The sequence below is a fragment of the Polypterus senegalus genome, chromosome 5 (genome assembly GCF_016835505.1).
Source record: "Polypterus senegalus isolate Bchr_013 chromosome 5, ASM1683550v1, whole genome shotgun sequence".
Taxonomy (NCBI): Eukaryota; Metazoa; Chordata; class Cladistia; order Polypteriformes; family Polypteridae; genus Polypterus; species Polypterus senegalus.
In genome coordinates this window covers 5,972,319-5,997,880 of record NC_053158.1, presented here as the reverse complement: position 1 = coordinate 5,997,880, position 25,562 = coordinate 5,972,319, and the positions used below count along the sequence as shown (strand labels likewise).

Below are 25,562 nucleotides of genomic sequence, written 5' to 3'. Positions count from 1 at the left end.
TTAAAAATGTTTGACCTTTGTGCATTTCTTGTTATGACTGTTTAAAAGAGGAAATAAAACTTAATAATAAAACAGCCGAGCTAAAACAACTGATAATGCCTCACTGAGGGCGCGCCATGATCAGGCTAGTTGAGGGCTGTCCCAGGATGCATCTTCTAAAGGAAAAGCATAAAGTGAAAGTTACAGCCACAGTGGAGCAGTAAAAGGAAAGTTGAAAATGCAGCACTTTGACTGTTGAGCTTTCATTAAGTGTCTGCACCTTCTCATTGCACTTCTGTGGCTTTCATCCTACATTTTGGGTGACAACAACTTGTTTGTAGGGTGACGAGTAGTAAATGCTCAGAGAAGTGTTTCAACAACAAATGTGATAACTCAGGAACACAGAGTTTAGCAAATTTGTCTGAACATCATCTTTTAATATTTTCTTTGACGTCAAACCTTAGAGGTTTATTTTTCTCCAGCATCCATCCGGCTGGAGGTTTTGTTTCCCTGACCTCACTGTGGCCATCTTACCATAGCATTTGTTTATTATGTTAGATGTGTTGTTTCTTATTTCTGCTGTCTTAATAATTTGAACACAAGATATGAGTTAAGTCATATCTCACTGATCCTGTCAAGACATAACATACGAGAGAACTCTTATCTCAGCGTCTCTGTTACTTACTGTAGTGCTGCCATCTATTGCAGTGGTCTCAAACTCTGGTCCCGGTGGGCCCCAGTGACTGCAGGTTTTCATGCTGATCTTTTTCTTAATTGGTGACCTGTTTTTGCTGATAATTAACTCCTTTTCCTTTCATTTTAACCGACTTGTTGTCTTAAAATTGTTCCTCTGAATTGCTTCATTCCTTTCTTTAAATGGCACCCAAACAGAAATGAAATGTGAAATGAATGAGCCAACAGAAGACCAACTAAGTCAACAATTTCACTCCAACCAGTTTTGTAATTAGACGCCGAGTCTTGTTTTTAATTAAACCCGTTCTTTAATTTCATGGCTTATTGCTGCTCTTATTGTGCAATAGCAGACTTTTCCGAAATTGACGATTTTCTCTTTTCTAAGAGGACTGGTAAAATGCTTTGTGGACCTGAGCAGATCAGCATTCCTGAGACCTTCATCTTCCTTTATTTTCAGATATTGTATGATGGACACCAGTTGTTTTGGCTCATTTTGTGTCTCATTCTTGTTTGACCGTTAATTAAGGAAAATGAAACAAGGGGTCCGAGTCTTCAAGATCAAATTGATTAAAATGAATTCAAAATAAGTGAATTAGCAGCAAAAACAGGTCACTAATTCAGAAAAGGGTTAGAATGAAAACCTGTAGCCACTGCGGCCCTCCAGGATTAGAGTTTGAGGCCCCTGTTCTCGGTGATTATTAAAGCAGCAGGTAAATCCACTTCTGCATATACCAAAGACAAGACAATAATGGCGTTGTCTTCTGCTTATGCAGCATTGAGAAGTAAAGATTTTACTGATTGGTTGAAATGAAAACCTGATGCCACTGTGACCTCCAGTGTAGAGATTAAGAACTTCTGACTTAGGAAGTGCAGAAGCCCTAAAACAGAAGTGAATTAAACTGGCGTGTCAGGAAAGGACACAATGGAGAGATTGTTGTGGCCCTCCAGACCCAGAAGTGACTACTCCTGTGTTAAGATACGCATTTATTTAGAGCTTTTTATGGGTTGTAAAGTCTCATTATTTCATTGTGGTTATTTTATGTATGAATTTAACCACAAGTGTGAGTTACAGGAAACCTCCCAGAAATAAGAAAACACCTATCTGTTGGCGCTTCTACTGCTTACTTACTAACTGCATACCAAATGCCATTAGCCACCAGCTGAGAAACGGTGACCTCCATAATGTTTGGGACAAAGACGGATTGTTCTTCTGGATTTTCCCCCTCTGCTCCAAATTCCAAATCACACAATTCAGACATTGCGATTACAGAACACATTGCAGACTTTTATTTAAAGTGATTTGCACAAATTTCGGTCACACAACACTTTGTCTACAGGGCACCATAATGTTTGGACACAGCAATGGCCGATCTATTAAAGCCATCATATTTAGTTCTTTGTCGCATATCCCTTATGTACAATGACTGCTTAAAGTCAGCCATTCACAGACATCAGCAGGTGCTGAGGATCTTCTCTGGTGATGTTCGGCCAAGACTCTAATGCAGCCAGTAAGCTTCACATGCATCACAGGAATATTAATGGAAGGAATTATTAAGGATAAGATTGAGCAACACATGACAAGTACAGGAGTTATTGGGAACAGTCAGAAGAGGAAGGTTGTGTTTTACTAACATGCTGGGATTCTATGAGGAGGCAACGATCAAAGAGGAGCATATGATATTATTTATCTGGACTTTCAGAAATCATTTGATAAGGTTTCCTCACAGTTTGAAGACCCGGGTTCGCTTCCCGGGTCCTCCCTGCGTGGAGTTTGCATGTTCTCCCTGTGTCTGCGTCAGTTTTCTCCCACAGTCCAAAGACATGCAGGTTAGGAACATTGGCGATTCTAACTTCTCCCTAGTGTGTGCTTGGTGTGTGTGTGTGCGCGCCATGCGATGGGCTGGCACCCTGCCCAAGGTTTGTTTCCTGCCTTGTGCCCTGTGTTGGCTAGGATTGGCTCCAGCAGACCCCCGTGACCCTGTAATTCGGATATAGCAGGTTGGATAATGGATGGATTTGATAAGGTGCCGCATGAGAGGCTGGGCATCAAACTAAAAGAACTGGCAGTTCAGGGTGACATTTTTAGATGGGTACAAAATAGGCTCAGACACAAGAAGCAGAGGGTGATGGTGCGAGGAACCTCATCAGAATTGGCCGATGTTAAGAGTGGTGACCAGCAGGGGGCAGTGCTGGGACCGCTGCTATTTTTAATATATATATAAATGATTTCGATAGGAATATAAGTAACAAGCTGGTTAAGTTTGCAGATGATACCAAGATAGGTGGATTAGCAGATAATTTGGAATCCGTTATATCATCACAGAATGACTTGGATAGCAGACAGGCTTGGGCAGATTTGTGGCAGATGAAATTTAATGTCAGTAAATGTAAAGAATTACACATAGGAAGTAAAAATGGGAGGTTTGAATACACAATGGGTGGTCGGAAAATCGAGAGTCCACCTTATGAGAAGGATTTAGGAGTCGTAGTGAACCCTAAGCTATCAACTGACAGACAGTGTTCAGAAGCCATTAAGGAGGCTAACAGAATGTCAGGTTATATAGCGCCTTGACATGAGGACTACAAGTCACAGGAGGTTCTGCTAAAGCTTTATAACACACTGGTGAGGCCTCATCTGGAATTCTGTGTGCAGTTTTGGTCTACAAAAAGAACACAGCAGCACAAGAAAAGGTCCAGAGAAGAGCAACAAGGCTGATTCAGGGCTACAGGGATGAGTTATGAGGAAAGATTTAAAGAGCTGAGCCTTTACAGTTTTAGCAAAATAAGATTAAGAGGTGACATGATTGAAGTGTTTAAAATTATGAAGGGAATTAGTCCAGTGGATCAAGACTGTGACTTTAAAATGAGTTCATCAAGAACACGGGCAGAGTTGAGGGTAAATTTCGCACAAACATTAGGATGATTTTCTTTACACAAGGAAGGATAAACACTTGGAATAAGCGACCAAGTAGTGTGGTAGACAGTCAGACTTCATGGACTTTCAAAACTCCACTTGATGTTTTTTTGGAAGAAATAAGTGGATAGGACTGGCGAGCTTTGTTGCGCTCAACGGCCTGTTCTCGTCCAGGGTTTTCTAATGTTCTAATCTTCAGTTCCTGCTTGTTTTGGGGGGCTTGTCCCTATAAGTTTTCTCTTCAGCATGTGGAAGGTCTGCTCAGTTGTATTTTAATTGGGTGATTGGTGTGGCCATTCAAGAATTTTCTATTTTTTCACTTTGATAAACACTGCCTCAGCAGTGTGTTTGGCTCATTGTCTTGTTGTAGAATGAAGCACAATCCAGTGAGTTTGGAGAAATTCGCTGGAACTTGAGCAAATCAGATGTTTCTACACGCCTCAGAATTCATTGTGCCACTGCTGTCAGCAGTTCCATCATCAATGAAGAGAAGTGTGCCCGGACCTGTGGCAGCCATACATGCCCAAGCCATAACACCCCCAGCACTGCCATGTTCAGCAGATGAGGTGGTCTGCTTTGGATCTCGGGCAGTTCCTTTGTCATCTCCACCCTTTGCTCTCACCATCACTCTCATCAGGTTTATATTTGGCTTGTCTGTCTACCAGACCTTTTCCCAGAAGTCTGCAGGCTCTGTTAAGTCCTTTTTCACAAACTGTAATCTGGCCATTCTGTTTTTGTGGTCTGTATCTTGCAGTGTGTCCTCCTCTGTGTTTCTATTCATGAAGTCTTCTGAAGACGGTCACCTCTGACACATCCACATTTACCCATGAAGACTGTTTCTGATCTGTCGGGCAGGCATTAGGGGCTTTTTCTTAACCATAGTGAGGATTCTTCTGTCATCAGTCATCAGCGGTGGAGCTCTTCCTCAGCCTAGCAATCCCTTTGTGATTCCTGAGCTCACCAGACAGCGCCTTCAACACCATCCAACCTCTGCTCCTTAGAGACAAGCTGACTGAGATGGGAGTAGACTCACACCTGGTGGCATGGATTGTGGACTATCTTACAGACAGACCTCAGTATGTGCGTCTTGGGAACTGCAGGCCTGAAATTGTGTGCAGCAATACAGGGGCGCCGCAGGGGACTGTACTTTCTCCGGTCCTGTTCAATCTATATACATCAGACTTCCAGTATGACTCGGAGTCCTGCCACGTGCAAAAGTTCGCTGATGACACTGCTATGGTGGGCTGCATCAGGAGTGGGCAGGAGGAGGAGTATAGGAAACTAATCAAGGACTTTGTTAAATGGTGAGACTCAAACCACTTACACCTTAACACCAACCAACAAGACCAAGGAGCTGGTGGTGGATTTTAGGAGGCCTAGGCCCCTCATGGACCTCGTGATCATCAGAGGTGACTGTGTGCAGAGGGTGCAGACCTTTAAATATCTAGGAGTGCAGCTGGATGACAAATTGGACTGGACTGCCAATACTGATGCTCTATGTAAGAAAGGTCAGAGCAGACTATACTTTCTGAGAAGGTTGGCATCCTTCAAAATCTGCAGTAAGATGCTGCAGATGTTCTACCAGACGGTTGTGGCGAGTGCCCTCTTCTACGCGGTGGTGTGCTGGGGTGGCAGCATAAAGATGAAAGACGCCTCATGCCTGGACAAACTTGTTAAGAAGGCAGGCTCTATTGTAGGAGTAAAGTTGGACAGTTTAACATCTGTGGCAGAGCAACGGGCACTAAGCAAACTCCTGTCAATCATGAAGAATCCACTGCATCCACTGAACAGTGTCATCTCCAGACAGAGGAGTTGCTTCAGTGACAGACTTTTGTCACCATCCTGTTCCACTGACAGACTGAGGAGATCGTTCCTCCCCCACACTATGCGACTCTTCAATTCCACCCGGGGGAGTAAATGCGAACATTACTCAAAGTTATTGTCTGCTTTTTTATTTTTATTTTTTTCATTTTATTACTATTTAATTTAATATTGTTTCTTTGTATCAGTATACTGCTGCTGGATTATGTGAATTTCCCCTTGGGATTAATAAAGTATCTATCTATCTATTTAGGTTATCCTAAATCTGCTGATTTTCTTTTGACATGTGTTGATGTGGTGCAGTAACGTCAACACCATGAGACATTTTTATATGTAGTTCTGCTCATTTTTATATCATTTTTCACCGTGCCTCACTCTCAGTCAAACATGAGTGCAGTCTCAACTTTCTTGGTACTACTGAAACTGGAAAAAACACTCATACTGTTAAGTTTGCAGATAGTTGGTACCCAGTTAGTATCAAAATATAAGGACTTGTGGTATGTTGGATTATGGTTTTCTTCTGTGAAGGATGATTAGTCAGATGTGTTAATGTGCAGGAACCAATCCGGGCAGGACAAAATGACTTTTGAGAACCAATAAAAGTGCGATTAGAGTCTTCAATTTCAAATATTTCAGTTTTTGCCCAACCACATCACAACGCTGAGGTTACATTTTTAGAAGTATATGACTTCTTTCTTCTTCTTTCAGCTGCTTCCATTAGATGTTGTCATAGCTGATCATCTTCTTCCATATCTTTCTGTCCTCGGCATCTTGTTCTGTTACACCCATCACCTGCATGTCCTCTCTCACCATATCCATAAACCTTCGCTTAGGCCTTCCTCTTCTCCTCTTACCTGTCAGCTCTATCCTTAACTCTTTTAGGGCTAATTTTTTTTTTTGTTTCTTATCTCCCAGGGTTGAATATTTTTCCAAAAACTAACATTTTTTAAAAAAAGAACACAAAGCAATTGTTTAACATATCAAATCAACAAAAAATATTTACTTTTGACAAATGTTCCTGTCTTGCATGTTGTATGAGCCTGCATACTCTATGAGTTCACAACATACATTTTACACAGCACAGTCTGATGTCGCTCAAAGCAGCCAATTTCAGTCATTGCCACATTGCACTGCTTACAATACGTGTTGCTTTGGTGCCTACTTTTCAATTGTCTGTTGCTGCACTTTCTCACATATATTGTTAGTGTGTACTGTAGAGAGACAAGTCACCCTTTTGCCATTGTGCCATTCCACTGCCACTAAGTTTTCTGCCCGCATGAAATCTGTATTGTCACCTCTTTTCATCTTCTGAAACTTTATGAACTTTATGCATGGCATTATAGCCTGACTCACCCCATGGGATTTGCTTCTGTTTATTACAGAAGTGAATAAAACTTTGCAGCAGCATCACGTACCTATCACCATGCTGCATAACCTGTCCAAAGCCTCCATGGGACAAAGCACGTTTGGACCAATGCTCCCTGAAGTTATATCACCAGTTCTGTCCCATCTCTATTTGTAATACCACAGCACGCTTCATCTCGTCTTTTGTTGTGGGTTTACACTTTGAAAAACAAGAATGCGATGCAAACGCAGCCCGTGATTCAAAAAATTTCTCTGCCTACCTGTTTGTCTCGTCTGACGGTAGCTGAAAAGCAGCATCAGGAGAGAGCAGCGTGATGTACAGCAGCTGGTGATCTGTCGTGTCCAACAGCAAGCCATGCCGTCTTGTAAAGTCCAGCAGCCAGATCGGCTCTCAAAGGATCAATGTCTGTGTATTTATCCCACGCGAACCTTGCCGTAGATGCATCGGGTGCGCGAAAGCGCTCAACTGGCAGCAGATCCGCTGGCGCGGCATCGGCTGGTGTTTGATCAGCTGATGCCGGCTTCTCACTCTCTTGCTCGATCTCCTGATCACTGCCAATAAAATCCGATTCTGAAAAATCAGAGTCCGACTCCGCGATAATGCGCAAAACATTGTCTGCCGAGTGTTTTCTTTTCTGCACTCACTTCGCTCCCTTGTCACATGTCGATGCCATCTTGCCATTGTTTACATTTCGCAACTCACGCACACGCTAGGATTAGTTGCCGAGTCAACGAGTCTAGCATTCCTCCAAGCACAGAGGGAATGCTTGTGACGTGACAGTAAGATTTGTCGCCATTAACAGCTGATTATCGCCCTCTATCCCTGGATGTCGACTTTAGTCGACATGCGCCCTCAACCCCTCCTGTCGACAAATGTGGACATCCGCCCTAAAAGAGTTAACATCCTTTTTCGCAATATCCCCAGCGTCTCTCCTCTGCACATGTCCAAACCAACACAATCTCACCTCTCTGACTTTTTCTCCCAACCGTCCAACCTGAGCTGACCCTCTAATGTCCTCATTTCTAATCCTGTCCATCCTCATCACACCCAATGCAAATCTTAGCATCTTTAACTCTGCCACCTCCAGCTCTGTCTCCTGTGCCACCGTCTCCAGCCCATATAACATAGCTGGTCTCACTACTGTCCTGTAGACCTTCCCTTTCACTGTTGCTGATACCCGTCTGTCACAAATCACTCCTGACACTCTTCTCCACCCACTCCACCTTTCCTGCACTCTCTTCTTCACTTCTCTTCCACAATTCCCATTACTCTGTACTGTTGATCCCAAGTATTTAAACTCCTCCACCTTCGCCAACTCTACTCCCTCATCCTCACCATTCCACTGACATCCCTCTCATTTAGACACATGTATTCTGTCTTGGTGGTCCTGCTGACCTTCATTCTTCTCCTCTCTAGTGCTTATCTCCACCTCTCCAGGGTCTCCTCGACCTGCTCCCTACTCTCCCTACAGATCACAATGTCATCAGAAAACATCACAGTCCACGGGGACTCCTGTCTAATCTCGTCTGTCAGCCTGTCCATCACCATTGCAAATTAGAAAGGGCTCAGAGCCGATCCCTGATGTAATCTCACCTCCGTCACTCCTACCGCAGACCTCACCACGGTCACACTTCCCTTGTACATATCCTGTACAACTCTTACATACTTCTCTGCCACTCCCGACTTCCTCATACAATACCACAGCTCCTCTCAGTCACCCTATCATATGCTTTCTCCGGGTCCACAAAGATGCAATGCAACTCATTCTGTCCCTCTCTATACTTCTCCATCAACATCCTGAGAAGAAACATCACATCTGTGGTAGTATAGAAGTATACGACTCTGGGGAACATTTTGAAAAATCTGTTTTTGGGGTGGTGTGGATAAAAGGTGAAAGCGGAGACTATTGTCTGCCTTTTTGAAAAGAAATGTAGTGGTGTGAACGCAGCCTAAATGACTGTGAAAAAACTGGGTAGGTTGCTCAATCTACATGTGCTGTAGAGGTCAAATGATGTGGATACAATTTTTTAGTACCCTAGTCTTGTGTGTCATCTTGGGTGAAGTTGTCCACTGTCCAACTACAGTAATGATGCTAAAGCCAGAAATGGCTTGTGTCTTTTTGGCCTTCTGGGTCAACTAAATAAATAACAAAATGTCAACGTTCTGCTTAATTTGACCTGTGATTATTCTTAAAACATTTGGCCTCTGATATTATTATTCCAATTTGTTGCTTTTTTGTTTTAGGTTTACAAAATCCTTGTACGAAAGTCCCCAGAGGAGAGCTGGATTGTCTTTCGAAGATATACAGACTTCTCACGGTTAAATGATAAGGTAGGTATGTATGAAGGAAATTAGTTAAAGGGATCGGGACTGTGACTTTAAAATGAGCTCATGAAGAACATGGGGACACAGATAGGAACTAGTTAAGGGTAAATTTAGATGTACTTTATTTGTTCCCCAAGGGGAAATTAGGACTTTACAGAAGCTTGAGAGAGGGAAAGAGAAATATATAAATAATAAAACAGACAACAACCCCTTTAACACACATACAGTAAGATCTTCTGGCTTGGCTGCTGGAGAACTTCTGTGATCGATAAGAGGGCTATAGGACGCAGTAAGATGGACAGACCTGTCCAGATGTTCATTTGAAGGCTTTAATATTTGAGAAAAGCAGATCCAGCCTGTTGTGCCCACAAAAGGAACATGTCGTTAGTCGTTGCTTCAGAAATTCCTCATCGTCCTCTTGCCGAGTTTAAAAAGAAACATCAGCAGGGTGCTACAATCGCTCCTAGGCAGTAACGTGGACAACTTCAGTCAGTTTTTTAAAGTCTGGATCAGCAGTTCTCAAAACTGGCCTACAGGGCGCAGCGAAAATATTCCAGTATTATCTTTTGCAACTGTAACAAATCCAAAAATAACTCAAAATATTTAAAATTAATAATACTACCGTTATAATAACAGTAAACAACCCTTTTTGTAAGTTAAGTCTTTCTCCGGAGGTTTATTCATAATAAATAATGTGCCACTGATGATACCGAATGGTATCGTTTTGGGAACAGACCCGAATGAACTCTTCAAGACGTCGGGCAACAAGTGTAGATACGTATGAATCACGTGAATATAATAGGCTTGTTCCATTCGTGATGCATGAACTAGTCGGGGCTAATCAACGTGCGTAAAAGAAGTCACATAGTTGACATTTGTGCTTTCTGATTGATGTTTGTCATCATAATTAACTAATTTGGAAAATTGGCCTTTTTTCAACTATATGATGCCCCTTAAAGAAGAACTGAATTGAAACTATTCTAATCTTCCTCTTCTTTCGGCTTCTCCCGTTAGGGGTTGCCACAGCGGATCATCTTGTTCCATATCTTCCTGTCTCATCATCTTGTTCTGTCACACCCACCACCTGCATGTCCTCTCTCACCACATCCATAAACCTCCTCTTAGGCCTTCCTTTCTTCCTCTTCCCTGGCAGCTCTATCCTTAGCATCCTTCTCCCAATATACCCAGCATCTCTCCTCTGCACATCTCACCTCTCTGACTTTGTCTCTCAACTGTACAACTTGAGCTGACTCTAATTTCTAATCCTGTTCATCCTCACGTTTGTGATAATTTGCATTTCATTTTTTTATAACTAATCACATCAAGCCACCAACTGCGCACTGCAACTGTCGGGTATGTATGAAACAACTATAAACTATATTGCGGTTTAACTTAGGGTGCCATGAAAACATTTTGAAACATTAAGTGTGCTGTGAACAGAAAAAGTTTGGAAAGCGCTGGTCTGGATCACACTTACCAGCTTTAATTGTAATGTGCTCTAGACCTTCTCCTGCTTTTACCACTCTGTCGGGTCATATCAGTTGAAACTGTCCTGCATTACATAGCATCTGAAATACGTTTAAGCTGGTTATAAAAAAAATTGCCACTGTACACAGAACAGTCTGTGACTCGCTATAACGTGTAAATGTTTATCCAACTTATTTAAAAGCAATCGAACATTCTTCATTTATGATGACCGGCCAGTTCTGGGTCCTTTCTACCTTATTTGTATTGTTGCTCCGTATCCTTTCCATTTTTGGATGAGCTTATTCTGTGAGAAGGTGCAACAGTCAACGGTGATCGGAGACCGATCAGCCGAGTATGAGGTCATTTAATATTTCCCCCTTTACAGGTGCCGGTCATAAAATTAGAATATCATGACAAAGTTGATTTTTTTCAGTAATTCCATTCAAAAAGTGAAACTTGTATATATTAGATTCATTCATTACACACAGACTGATGTATTTGAAATGTTTATTTCTTTTAATTTTGATGATTGTAACTGACAACTAATGAAAGTCCCAAATTAATAATTCAATAAATTGGTTAATACATTTGCATTTATTTTCTTGGCAGACACTTTTAACCAAAGTGACTTACAACAAAAGGTAAACATAATCGAGCAACTTTAGGCCTGGGCACTGTTTGTTCAGCAAGTGTAGTAGGACAGGTAACAAAGGTCGATTGCCACAAGTGAAAAGATATAATAACTAATAAATCAACTGTTATTAACTGATGTAATAACTAATAAATTTACAATCGAGAAAGCGATGAAACTTAATCTAACAGCAGACTAACCAACAATAATAAAACCTCACACAGCAAATATTTTACCAGTCAGTCAAATCTTCACAGAACAGATGGGTTTTTCAATCGCTTCTTGAATACAATGAAGGAGTCCGCAGTACGGATGGAAGTGGGCGGCTCACTCCACCAACCAGGAACGACACAGGAGTAATCTATTCCAGTAACATTCCATACAATCAAATCAAGCTGAACAAAGCTAAATTCAATTCAGCCGACACCCAACAGCCAATGGCTCAGTCGCAATTGCAAATACCAGTGGTGACAGGGGGCATGTCCATGTCTAGTACCTTGTTCTAGTTTGATGTAATCTGAAATAATGTTGTTAATACAAACTGATGCTTCCAGACTGGTATACATTAGAGTGATCCATGCACATATGTTCAGGACAAACCCAAATTTGTAAAATGTAGTGAATAGGTTGTAGAAGTCCAGTGCCACTAAGATTCACACCGTCAGTAAGACTGCAAATTATTTATTTTTTCAGTAGGGATTCCATGAACGTACCCAGCCTTCACCTGACCCGCACACACACACTCACAGGCAGAGACACAAAACCAGTGAATGAATGAATAAATAATTGTAATAGACGGCCAGGAACCCTGCCCCGCCGAGACGCCTGGAGGATGGAGGGACTGGGAGAGCGGCACTTCTCTTCCCTGGGCACCTGGACGTTCCTTGATCCCTGGGGGACAGTGCTTCCGGTACACCAGGAAGTGCTGACTGACCAGGGAAGGTGTACGCCTGGAGCGCTTCCGGGTGCAAGGGCAGCACTTCCGCCACACTGGGGAGTGCTGCAGGAAGTTCGTCATCAGGCACCTAGAGCACATCTGGGGAGTTATAAAACGGGCTGCCTCACTCCATTCGAGGAGCCGGAGTCAGGTGGAAGAGGACGGAGCTTGTGAAACAGGAGTGGAGGCGGCCCGAAGGAACAAGGACTGAAAGCAAACTGTAAGTAGTTTTGTAAATAGTGGAATAAACATGTGTGTGTTTGGACATTGTGGTGTCGTGTCTGTCTGTGGCCGGGCTAGCTCTTACATAATATATTAGATGGAAAACCCAATACACAACAGCAACAATGAGACAAACCTCTCCTTTCCCCTATGGTGATACAATTTTAACATAACAATGAACCACAACAATAAACACTCATGACAATGTCCTTATACAGTCCAGTGCGGAAAAAATGGATGAAATGGTTTGGTGTGAAGATTACAATCTCGAGAACAGCTTCCGTAATAAATGAGTAAACCAGTCTTACCGGCAGTCCTGAGCGGCGAGGGGTGAGATTTGCAGGAGCACTCCTTTTGAAGACGCACAATGACGACTAATCCACCACTATACACACGACAGGCAGGCACGAGACTGTTCATTCATCCTAACGGGAAACAATCCAGGGGCACTATTGACTTTTTCAGAAGACACGTTGGACAGGATACTCAAAAACACAGATCTCCAGTTGCTCCACCGGACACCCTTTTTCAACTTTCCCGCTGGCCTTTCTTGCACCCCAGCAGCCCCTGCTTCTGTTTCAGTCATCCAATGTGGGTAATCTCCCTTGGGCTGCTGGGAAATGGAGTTCTTCCCACGCTAGCACTGCTACAAGATAGTCCCACTCAACCATTTCAAATGCTTTTTCTGCATCCAAAGGTAATAAGATCTCTGGAGTGATACACTTTATGGGTGAATATATTACATTACGTATAGGAATAATCTTAAGAAAGTTGTCCCATTAAAAGAAGAGAGAGATACTGTAATAGCGCGCGCAAGAAAACTACAATTTCACGCAAAGTATAGTGTAAAGTTTTCCTTCATACAGAGAATTACAGACACGTGGAATAAGTGATGAGGTAGGATGTGATGGACTTTCAAAACTCGACTTGATGTTAGAGAATTAAGTGGCTGGTGAACTTTGTTGGGCTGAATGGCCTGTTCTTGTCCAGATTGTTCTAATATTGTAATGTCAGTGCCTTTTTTTTTTTTTAGTGTTTTGCAGTTTTTATGAAGTTTGCCTGTTTACTGCAAGTGTTATGTATCCTTTGATTCAACAGAAGTTGTACTTTTCAAAAATGATTAGTAGAGTCACGTATACCTTATAGTTCAGCTAAAAAGTGGTATTGATATTGTCGGTTCAAATCCTGTTCTTCATACTGTGTGACCATTAGCTTGTTACTTCAGCTGTCTGCACTTCAATTGAAAAAACCTAAGAAAGTAACCAATTGTATTTAAAATCTTGTAATCCACCTTGGATAAAGAAGTCGGCCAAATAAAAATAAATGTAAAATATCTGGCACTCAAGGTTTGAATGAGCACTTGCAGGAGAGTTAATTAAAGGGGTGAGTTGGCACAGTCACATGTCTCCATTCTAGTGTGGCTAATACAAGCTGTCAATCACTCTACCTATAATATAGTGCCTTTCACATATGATCGATCAATCTATCTGTCTGTCTGTCTATCTGTTCTAATCTAAATCTTGCATATTATAGCAAAGGTAGCATCCTCTGACAGTGCTATGTTTAAGGTCACTGAGCTTTGCATTCTGTTTGTCAATGTCGATTGCATGGCCGTCTGCTTGATTTAATGGGCCTGTTAACAAGGGGTGCAGCTGAAAGTCAGTAATGTGGAGGGGTGTCCAGATGCTTCTGCCCATATAGTGTGTAATGCAGGGGTCTCCAACACGTTGCTCACGAGCTACCGGTAGCTCACCACCCCTTTCCAAGTAGCTCACCAGAAGGTTAATGAATCCTACATAAATTTGAAAACTTGATTAGTCAAATTAGGGCTGGGCGATCTTTCCAAAAAATCATATCACGATCATTTTAACACAAAATCACGATCCACAATCTGAACTGCAATCTATCTTTTCAATGTGGCATGGACTTAAGAGAATATCCGGACCCAGACTCATCAAGACCTAAGTAACACTTTATTTTAAATATCAAACTAAGTTGAATTCAATTGTTCTATCGTTTGCTAGCTAAGCGGAGTTAAGGTACGCACCCCGATGCTGGCGAGTGAGTGAGGAGAGTCCCTCCTCTTGGCCCGCTACACGTTTCCCAGATTTGCACAAATAAATCGGTACCGCAAGTGAACTATCATACATCGTGAAATGAGAGAAGCCGCAAAATCAACCGGAATGTTCAAGCAAATTATAGAAAAAAACCTAATCTAAATCCGTTAAGTAGTTCTCTCATGAAAAGCAGACAGACAGACAGAGAGACATTGGATTTTGTATATTATATATTAGTAAACCTTTAAAATAATGTGAAGTTAAAGTCTCAACAGCATTCTCTGCATTTCTGGAGCTTAGTAGAGCCAGATAACTGGAAGAATCTTCACCAAGCAGCTCTGAAAATGTCTGCTTTGTTTGGGTCTTCATACCTCTGTGAGTCTGACATGAATGTCATGAAATCAAAGTTCAGAACAAGACTGACAGATGAACATTTAAATGACTCCAGAAGAGTGAACCTAAGGGGGCTCCACGCCACCATACACCTCAGTGCCAGTCATCTGACTAACTAAAAAACACATCACACATGCAACTGGACATGTGAATAAAGTGACACAGTGACATGTGACAAAATGACAAATGAATAAGTCAGATCTGTGGATTTGGAATTGCATTGTTTTGTTTTGACAGCATTCACGTTTTAATTCAATAGTGTGAGATACACTAGAAAATGCATACAGACGTACAAAATGCACTTGCAGGTGAACTAAATATTTTCTGTGATGTTTTAATGCAAAATGTGAGTTGTGGACACCAACATCTTGTAAATGGTCAGGCAAAACAAGCGTATTCAGTTTGTTTGGGTTGAAAAAAGCTATGAGAATAAACGTTAGTAAACATAAGAAGCTCTCGGCCAATTTCATTTTGTAAAAGTAGCTCTTGGGGGGGAAGGTTGGAGACCCCTGGTGTAATGGCTGTGTTCACATTTGCAGGCCGTTGAGATATTTTAACACCCCACTACTGTGTCATAACCCTGATTATAGGGGCAGTGCAGCCGCTATCCTATATGTTAGTAATCCTGATGTTAGCAACCAAACAATGCAACAGCTGTCATCAGAAGTGGCCAAGATCTGACCATCGCAACACCCAACCATTGTACGGGATGCCAGCGTCTTCACAAACAATAGAATGACATTAAACACGAAACAGCAAAAGTGGTGCTTTTCCTGGTATTCATTTGGATACCACCTAGCATCAAAGGCAGACAAATTCATGTTAATTTTCATATACTAGATGAAAGATCTGTTGTTTGGTGTTACAAAAATGAGTAGAATAAAGGAAGTGCCATCAGCCTTCATGCATGAAGTGAGAAAAAAATCCCCTTAAGAAGAAAGTATAAAATCTTGTATTGGTTGCACCATCTGAACAGATCAACCTTTTCCTTTAAAATCTCTTGGTCGCAGGCTGCACCTGTCACTACAAATACTGTAGCCGTTCATTGTTTGTGAGAACTGCATTTCTTGGTACGGTTCGTTGATCTTTTCCTCGCTTGACCGATGATAATGGAAGGGAAAAATAGCATTCTTTGTCTCGCCTCCGTTATAGCAGGCTAATGAGATTCACGAGTGGCGTCTGTAGAAATAATTGCACTTAGTAATTATTCACATGAAAGTAAAAGAATAGCAGATGAAGAGGCCCACAGCCCATATACTGCTACGGTGAGTCGACTGTGGAAAACGTTTCCTTCTTTATATCCTGTATTTTGTACGTTTTAGTATTACCTTCATTTCGTGGAACCACAGACAAAATGGCCTGTGCAGTTTGTTTTTTTTGTATGACGTAGGGCAGTTATGTAGGTGAACGAAGTTGGTTTGGTTGCACAGCATTACTAGAAATGGGAAGGTTGCAAAATTTAAAACAGTACGGTACCAGCATTTTGGAATTTTCGTGCGGGAGTAATCGTCAGAATTCCCTGCAATCCCTTGTCCTTCTTCCTCAACACTCACTCATTCAAGACTTCACTCCCATTGCTTAGAAGCTATCAGAAGTTCACGCGGAAGTCATTGTTTGGGTGCACTGGGAACAAAATTGTTTTCAATGTGACTGGGACTTCATCGGGGACGTCCTCAAAACCACAGATCCATTTAAGCTTCATCGCGATCAAAAATTCACGGGTCCCCATACTAAGCCTTTGTAGGCTCCGACACCATCAGGACTTCATCGGGGGCACACACCAAACCCCTTTGAAGCAACGCTATTGAGACTTCACAGTTTCAAGTGGAAAGAGGCGTGTAGTGTGGTAGAGCGACAACTGAAATATGGGTGGCCACGGCACATTCAGAGTGAGGAACTGGCTAATTAAGTGTGCAAGTGCAATAGAGAAAGCACAGCCATCCCCTCATTAGCAGCAAGTAGAGTAGCGCCTACACTACCGACTCAAAAAAGACTTGAGTAAAGTGAGAGGGGGTTAATCATGTATGGAAAGAATTGATTCCGAACGGTGCAAGAAAGAGGGAGATCCAGTGAGATCAAATGAGCATTTGGATGGCTGGAACTGTCATGTGCGAGGTCTCCGGAGAGCGTGGATTGCCATTCCAGAGCAGCGTCAAGGCTGTTGAGTGACAGAAGGAGCAGCGGAGATCAAGGCCTTGTTTGGTCTCTGCGGGGACCTGAGGAGGTGGCACAGAGTGAGAGCCGGGCAGGTTATAATTAGGGCTGTGCAATTAAATCATTTCATTCAAAATCATATTTTAGAGCGGTGGTTCCCAAATTTTTCTATGCCCTGCACCCTTAGAAAATGTTTCATTTCTGTTCGCGACCCCTATAATAGTAATATCACATTTGAAGATGAAGTTGTCAAATTTCTTATTTTTGAATCACAAATTGAACCCTGCCCTGCAGTTGTCTGGCACCCTGCCTGGGGTTTGTTTCCTGCCTTGCACCCTGTGTTGGCTCAGATTGGGTCCGGCAGACCCCCGTGACCCTGTAGTTGGGATATAGTGGGTTGGATAATAGGTGGGTGGAAATTGAACCATATACCGCACTATGAGAGAACAAATTGAACTCAAGAAAATAAGTGCATAAACTTTGAGCAGTTTACCTTTATAAATATCAATAGTCTTGTAAATGTTTTCCCCCTGTGAAGCTTAGACACTCGATTGATGATCTGTGGGTTGCGGTATTCCACAAAGCATCAGGCGGTGTAAGGAAATGACGTACAATCAACGATCAAGGGGTTTGAGTGACTGCAGAAACCCATGAAGCAATGGGTGCTGGCGAGTTGCTAAGCAGTGAACCAGTCGACAAGCTTTCTCCCCCTGGTAACCCCTGCAGTTCAGTTCAAAAAAGGATGCACCGCACAGTTAAATTGCTGGGCTACGGTCAGGACCGCCAGCAGGAGAAATGGGCTGAGTGTAAGCAGCAGGTGTTGCCTCCAATTCAGTCCCTAATGTCCCCTCCTGACAAAAATGTCAATCAGACCTTGAAATCGGTGACATTTCAGTGTTGAAATTAACTCTAGACCTCGGCCTTCTCTTCTATCCTCACAGGTGGCGCAGTGGTAATGCTGCTGCTTTGCAGTAAGGAGATTGTGGATTCACTTCCCGGGTCCTCCCTGTGTGGAGAGCACTTTGAGTAGTGAGAAAAGCGCTATATAAATGTAAAGAATTATTATTATTATTATGGATCATAATAAGGTGGAAGTTCCATTCACTTAAAAAACGTTATTCACCTTTGCGAATGGTCCGTCTGCAGCAAGGGAACCCATGAGAATGCGCATTTCTGCGACTAATTTAAAGGTGAGAATTGCGCTCTTAATGCCCGATTCTTTTCATATCACAGAACAGCAGCACTAAGTAGTAAATGACCTACAACTGACGGCACAGTGCACAACACCGACTGCACCACCGTAAAGTTGTACAACGCACTTCACTCGATTTTGGCGACTCGCGAAGAGGCCTTTCTCTTTGTAGCGCCTCAGGTTGGAAACCCCTGTTTTTAAAGTAATATTCAAGCATGAAAATCACGAGTGTCTTTTTCAAATGATACAGGTAGACAGTCAAGCAAACTCCTTAGTTTGATCAGCTGGTCATGTGTGTGCAATCAAAACATATTAATATCTTAAGAATCTGACCGGGGGTGCTGGTCTTACGCATGAGCTCATTGCAAAGAAAGGCTGTAACGTTAAGTGGGCTGTCCGGATCTTTTTTTGTATTTGAAAGAGCGGATGTCAAACAAACTAACGCTAAATGCAAAGTTTGCAAAAAGGCAAAAGCGGTTAAAAGTGATAGCACATCCAGTTTAGTTCAGCACTTAAAACGGAGAGTCTCCGTGAGAAGCTCTGGAGTATTCTTTGCCCTGCTTCTGCGTGGGCCATACAAGGCACACTCCCTGTCGCATATCTCCTTAGAGAGCACAGTTACTTGTCTGGGGGCAATGGGGGATATGCTGGAGCTGTCCATTACGCCTTCTTACCCTGCAACAGGCTGGAGTAAGATCAGGGAGTTTGTGGAGTTTTCTGTTATTGGTTTCAGAAATGTTTTAGTACCAGCACTGATGTCCCAAAGCAGGCATCGATACAAAAGTCAAACTCTTGGTACTGATCCAGCACTAGCCAGTGGAGCGACGACTGAAATATGAGTGGCCACAGAGCTCTCAAAGGGGGTATTGGCTAATTAAGTATGCACATGCAATAGAGAAATAAGTGCAGCCGCCCCCTCATTAGCAGCAAGTAGAGTATACAGACTTAAAAAGACTGAATAAAGGGAGAGGGGGTTAATCATGTATGGAAGGAATCCATTCCAAACAGGGCAAGAAAGAGAGAGATCCAGCGAGAGCAAAAGAGCACTTGGATGGCTGAAGCCATCATGTGTGAGTCTGCACAGAACGTGGATAGCCATTCCAGAGCAGTTCCAGAGCTAACCTATGGTGGTGGAGAAGAACGAGCAGGCAATCATAGGCAAGGGCTATCAGAGTACCCTTAAGAGTAAGAACTCTGCTTACTAACTTACTTAGATTTAGTAACTCTGGTACAGGCGAGTCACTCCGGGGACCTGCAGATGTAATAGATGGGAGAGGCTGGCTGATGTGCTCTGCAAGATAAACTCTTTGAAAAAGTCATCTGTGGTATAGCGGAGGGCATGTCTAAGTTTTAGAGAAGAATGGTGAGGGCTACAAGAGTGAAAAGGTTGTCAAGAAAACTGTTGAGCTTTACCTCCTTGGCATTAACCCTGAGCGTGAATTCTATGCAATTCCGGTTAAACCCGAGCCGGGCTTGGGGTGACATGTAATGATACACTTTATAGTGTTAAGCTGGAATAACTACTGCCAGGGAATAACATCCTGCTTCTAAAAAATGTGACTATTTATATGCTTTCTGCCACTTTATGGTAACTCTTATGTAATTTATCAATATTAATGAGTGGGGCGGAGCCTTCAGTGAACGACACAATAGTAAATGATAAGCGGTAAAGGCAGTTTTAGAACAAACTGAAACTGAACCATTGTTCGAATTGAATGATAGTGCTGTTGATGTGAATTGGTCATCAGACTTTGACAAGGATGAGGAAACTAATGCATAATACGGCACAGCTGTGATATGCCCAGTAAATTTAGTCATGGGAAGCTTCATCATTGTGAACAGTGGCTATGTGGCAAATAGTCAAAATAATTGCAATCGAAAAGCCGTGTCCACAGTGCAGCAACTGGCATTGCCCGTGTTAGTGCAATGCCCTTCAGTTTGGTAGCCTACAATAACACACGGAGTGCGTAGATTGTGCAGGTCTGGCCGTGCCATTCTACCACCTACTGTGCAAGCAACAGAACAAAATATAAGAAAAGAGCCCAAGGAAGCATGCTTCTACTGTCCAGATTACGACATCGGTGACTGTCTCCAAACATATCACTCAAAGGACGTGTGCTAATTCTGCATCAGAACAGCAGTGGACACTCCACATGCCTTTACGACCTTATTTATGTTGATGTTTTGATCATAACACGTTTCTCTTTCACACAATAACATTTTTTCTTCAAAGTTTTTGGCTCATTTTTCCTTGGGTACCCATGACGATGTCACCTGCTCACCAGTTGTCCTTCCTAGGACCACTTTTAGTAGATGTGATGAGAGAGGTCCATGATGCTGCACATTTTAAATCAATAAATAGAAGTCCCGGAGTGTGCAGGTGCATGTGGTAACGTGCACACGCCACCCCGAGGTTGATTGGGGTGCTTGGCTGCTCGCAAATGCACATGCAAACGATCAAGTGCTTCATTCACACCTCGGAGCAGCACCTGCACCAAATCAGTGTAAATAAGGACAGGAAGCGGGAGGATAGGGGAGACGAGAGAAGAAAAACACAGAACAGTAGGTAAAGGAAAGAAGGAATGGGAGGCAGGAGTGCGAGCCATGCACTTTGGGATGGAGGTAAGTGCGAGTCTCAGAGAGGGGAGTGTCTGGCCAGCGCTCAACGGGACTGAAGAGTATCGATCCTGCTGAGCACCTTACCATGCAGGAGCGACCCCTGTGCTCGGTGTAGGCTTCCACAGATGTCGGGAATGGCGGCGGGAGTAGGATCATGTGTGTAAGCACCTGGGGAATGGCAGCCAGGAACACAAATCTGGTTTTTGATGATTGACCACATTTGTCGGTGGGCGTCTCTTCGTGCTGCAAGGCTTTTACGGGACTAGCTGAGGAGGAAGATGGCGGATTTAATGAGAAGCATTGAGGCTTGTGTGTGAATGAGAGGGAGGTCAGTGGAATGGTGAATAATGAGGGAGTAGAGTTGGTGAAGGTGGATGAGTTTAAATACTTGGGATCAACAGAGTAATGGGAATTTTGGAAGAGAAGTGAAGAAGAGAGTTCAGGCAGGGTGGAGTGGGTGGAGAAGAGTGTCAGGAGTGACTTGTGACAGACGGGTATCAGCAAGAGTGAAAGGGAAGGTCTACAGGACGGTAGTGAGACCAGTTGTGTTATATGGGCTGGAGTTGGTGGCACAGGAGACAGAGCTGGAGGTGGCAGAGTTAAAGATGCTAAGATTTGCATTGGGTGTGATGAGGATGGACAGGATTAGAAATGAGGACATTAGAGGGTCAGCTCACGTTGGGAGACAAAATCACAGAGGCGAGATTGCGTTGGTTTGGACATGTGCAGAGGAGAGATACTGGTTATATTGGGAGAAGGGTGCTGATAGAGCTGCAAGGCAAGAGGAGGAGAGGAAGTCCTAAGAGAAGGTTTATGGATGTGGTGAGAGAGGACATCAATCAATCAATCAACATTTATTTATATAGCACATATTCATACAAAAAAATGTAGCTCAAAGTGCTTTACAAAATGAATAGAGAAATAGAAGACACAATAAAAGATAAACATAAGTCAACATTAATTAACATAGAATAAGAGTAAGGTCCGATGGCCAGGGTGGACAGAAAAAACAAAAAAAAACTCCAAAGGCTGGAGAAAAAAAAAAAAATGCAGGTGATGGGTGTGACAGAGCAAGATGACAAGGACAGGAAGATATGGAAGAAGATGATCTGCTGTGGTGACCCCAAACGGGAGCAGCTGAAAGAAGAAGAAGATGATTAAGGCTCGTGGCTGTTTTACTAGAAGACTGTCTGGAGTTTTATTTTCATGGATTTGTTTATTGTCATTTATTTGGACTTTATTTGTTCACCTTGATTTTTTTTTTTTTTATGAAGGACTGTGGCACTGCACTTTTTGAACAATAAATTTGTTTTAGTGAAGGCTCTCGAAGCACTTTTGCAGACTGTGTGTGTGTCCTAATTTGATTATCTCATCCTTGGTTTCCTAATCGATGGCTCCGGGTTCAAGCTGACAAGTGACTGTGGTGCCAACCTGGACCGTCATATTCAATACTAACCAGCATATAATGGCAGCACCCCACAAGACCTGGCGTTGTGGAGATGCTCTGACCCAGTCGTCCAGCCGGTCACAGATTGGCACCTTGTCACAGTTGCTCAGATCCTTAAGCTGGCCCATTTTTCTTTCTGCCTCCAACACGTCACCTTGAAGAACTGACTGTTCATTGCTGCCTAATATTTGTATGCTATTGTGACGGGACAATTTACGGTGTTCATGTCACCCTTCAGAGCTTTTAATGTTAGGTCTGCTAGGTGTATACGTATGTAAATATTTTACAACATGAGCTTCTTTCTCTTTGGGGGTTTGGATTGAGGCGGAACCCTTTTCATTCATGCATTTGTTAAACAAATGATTTTTTGCATTGCAGCTCAAGGAGATGTTTCCTGGTTTTCGCCTTGCACTTCCCCCAAAGCGCTGGTTCAAGGACAATTATAATCCAGATTTCCTGGAAGACAGGCAGCTAGGGTTACAGGCATTCCTACAGAACCTGGTAGCGCATAAAGACATTGCAAACTGGTAAGTAGATGGTCTGAAAATAAATAAGTTCTGACTGTTTACTAATAAGCCATATCCATCATTAGGTGATCTCAGTCCACTAATGTAGCATGTTGAGCAACACACAGCCTCATCCATCACTAGATATAAAAGTGCAAAAGAAAATAGAATGAAATGAACAAGATAGAGAGACACGGTGCAGCGACCACCGTTACCGGGTTGCAGTGCCTTGGCCCGTAATTCTTATATTCTGTAAGTGCCTTGAGCATGGGAAAGGCGCTATATAAATAAAATGTATTATTATTATCATTAATGCTGTCTTGCTTGAAGAGGGCAACAGGTCTGTTTTGCTCCATGCATGTCCTTCCTGTTCTGATTTGTACTTTATGAATATTGAAGTGCCGACTACACCATACTTTATAGTAAAAATGGTGTTCAATGGCAAAGAAACTCCCTGGATGGGTGAGTGGATTGGTTGTATGATGTTGTTTGATTGACATGCAGCGCTGCCCACTTCTTCTTTTTCCTCTTCATCCTTTCCCATTTGTATGTGGAGGTCTGATCAGCCTTCTCCATACAGCTTGGTCCTGCACCCTCTCTTTAGTCAGACCCTTTTCCTTCCGATCTCCTTTTATTTTATCCATTGTAAGAAAACAGACAAACAAGAAAAAAGGTTTGGGGATCCACCCCGTATATTGTGAACAGCAATTTATATCTCTCAAAAAAGAAAAAAGGTAGAGTAATAGCTGGTGTGGAGTCCAAAACGGGACTGACTCGTAAGATGAGGCGGAAAGGTTTCATAGGTGTTGGGCAGGAAGAGGTGGGTCCAGGAGGGATGGGATGGAAGTGTGGTCAGCAGGGAGGTGTGATCAGGAAGTATTTTAGCTGGGCTTCTCTTCTGGCGATCTGTAGGAGAGGGAGAAGAGACATTAGTGCACTTTATCAACCCCTGTGTGTGACCTCAGCTTTATCCCACTACAGTTTCCACAACCCGACTCTCATTCTTCTCCTTATAAATGAGTCCAATCTCATTGTTCCTCCACTCCTCTGGTATTCTCTCCTGTTCATAGATCTTCTGCATTAGATCTCACAACACATTCATTCCAATCCTGCTGCTTTTCCATTTTGAATTCTTTACACTACCTCCTTTTATTTCCTCAATCCTTATTCTTGGTACTTGCCCTTCATTTGGATCTCCATTACCCTTGGATTTTCTTCATTCAACAGCTTTTCAAAGTACCCCTTGAGTACCAGGAGTGCACACCCTGCTCATCTTTCGTCTACTTTATCTGACTAAAATTCTTTCCAGCCTTCTTCCTAGCCTTCACTGTTCTAAACATTCTTGTCTCTCCCTCTTTTGTCCCCAGTTTTTCATACATCTTCACCACAGCTTGTCCCTTAGCTCTTACCACTGCCCCCTTTGCCTCTACATTTCTCTATCTTCCTTCCTGATGTTGTCTTTGCCTCTTTCTTGGACTTTATCACATCCTGCACCACTTTGTTCCAATACTATGTGTAAGAGCCATTTACTAGTTATTTAAGTTACTAGTGGGCTTCGCCCCCTGCTCGCTTCACTCGCCAACCCCCGTGTTTGGTTTTCCGGATACACACTTTTAAGATTTTTTTTTTTTTTTTTTGTATTGTTACTATTTCATTAGTTTCACTTTTATTTCAGAAATTCTGTAAAAACAATATTTGGAATCTTTCGAGTCCCAGTATGCTGATTCTTTTTAATGAGGTCAGTGAGACGTGTGTTTAATGACTTTGTACCGTAATTCAGGATAAGTTTCTTTGTTTGGAATTTCTGCACAGACAAAACGATCTTCATCTTCAGCAGTTAATTTTTTTTTTTTTTGCAAAGTAACCAATAAATGCATGTGAGGTAAACCCCATTTTTGAAATTCTCTGACTTAAACTTCCAAGCCTTTCAATATTTACATACTTCTGACATATCACCTGTGTCCATATATTCGATCTCTATTTGCCTTTTCGTTATTTCTCCGAGTAATAATTTCTCTTCTTTGCGCTAATGCGATGTTTACTTTTTTTTTTTTTTTTGTTTACACTTTTTCTGCTTTCATATTCTGTATCTTGCTCTGCATGTGTTTCGCCCCTACATTTTTTTTGAGTCTTTTGAATTCCAGTTTTCATCATCTCTAACCTGCTCTGCATGTGTTTGGCTTCTTGTTTTTTAACCTCTTTATGATGTTTTACTTTGTTTTCTACTCTGTCTTTTATTTCTGACCTCGCTTTGTCCTGCTTTTGTTACAATGACACCTGGTCCGTGGTGATTATTTTCCCTTTTTCGAGTAATAATTTCCATTTGTTTGCGCTACTGCAATGTTAACTTTCTTTTTTATTTTTTATACTTTCTACCTTTCCTACCTCCACATGTATATCGTGCCAACGTTTTTTTTTTTTTTTGTTTTGAGCCTTTCAAATTCCACTGTGGGCGGCACGGTGGCGCAGTGGGTAGCGCTGCTGCCTTGCAGTAATGAGACCCGTCTGGGTTCGCTTCCCGGGTCCTTCCTGCGTGGAGTTTGCATGTTCTCCCCGTGTCTGCGTGGGTTTCCTCCCACAGTCCAAAGACATGCCGGTTAGGTGGGTTGGCGATTCTAAATTGTCCTTAGTGTGTGCTTGGTGTGTGTGTGTCTTGCGGTGGGTTGACGCCCTGCCCGGGATTGGTTCCTGCCTTGTGCCCTGTGTTGGCTGGGATTGGCTCCAGCGGACCCCCATGACCCTGTGTTCGGATTCAACGAGTTGGAGAATGGATGGATGGAATTCCACTGCTTTCATAATCTCTAACCTGCTCTGCATGTGTTTGTGAACGTCTTTATGA

The 25,562-nt window shown here is 42.6% G+C and overlaps 1 protein-coding gene across 2 annotated transcripts in view; it reads left to right on the top strand.

Annotated features, from left to right (window-relative positions):
• Positions 1–25,562, top strand: part of snx16 (sorting nexin 16) — an 88,776-nt gene that overhangs the window by 42,267 nt on the left and 20,947 nt on the right. For both annotated transcript variants that reach the window (XM_039754304.1, XM_039754302.1), the window contains exons 3-4: positions 9,018–9,104; positions 22,596–22,744. In XM_039754304.1, coding sequence (XP_039610238.1) covers positions 9,018–9,104; positions 22,596–22,744 — 236 coding nt within the window. The remainder of the gene's footprint in view (positions 1–9,017; positions 9,105–22,595; positions 22,745–25,562) is intronic.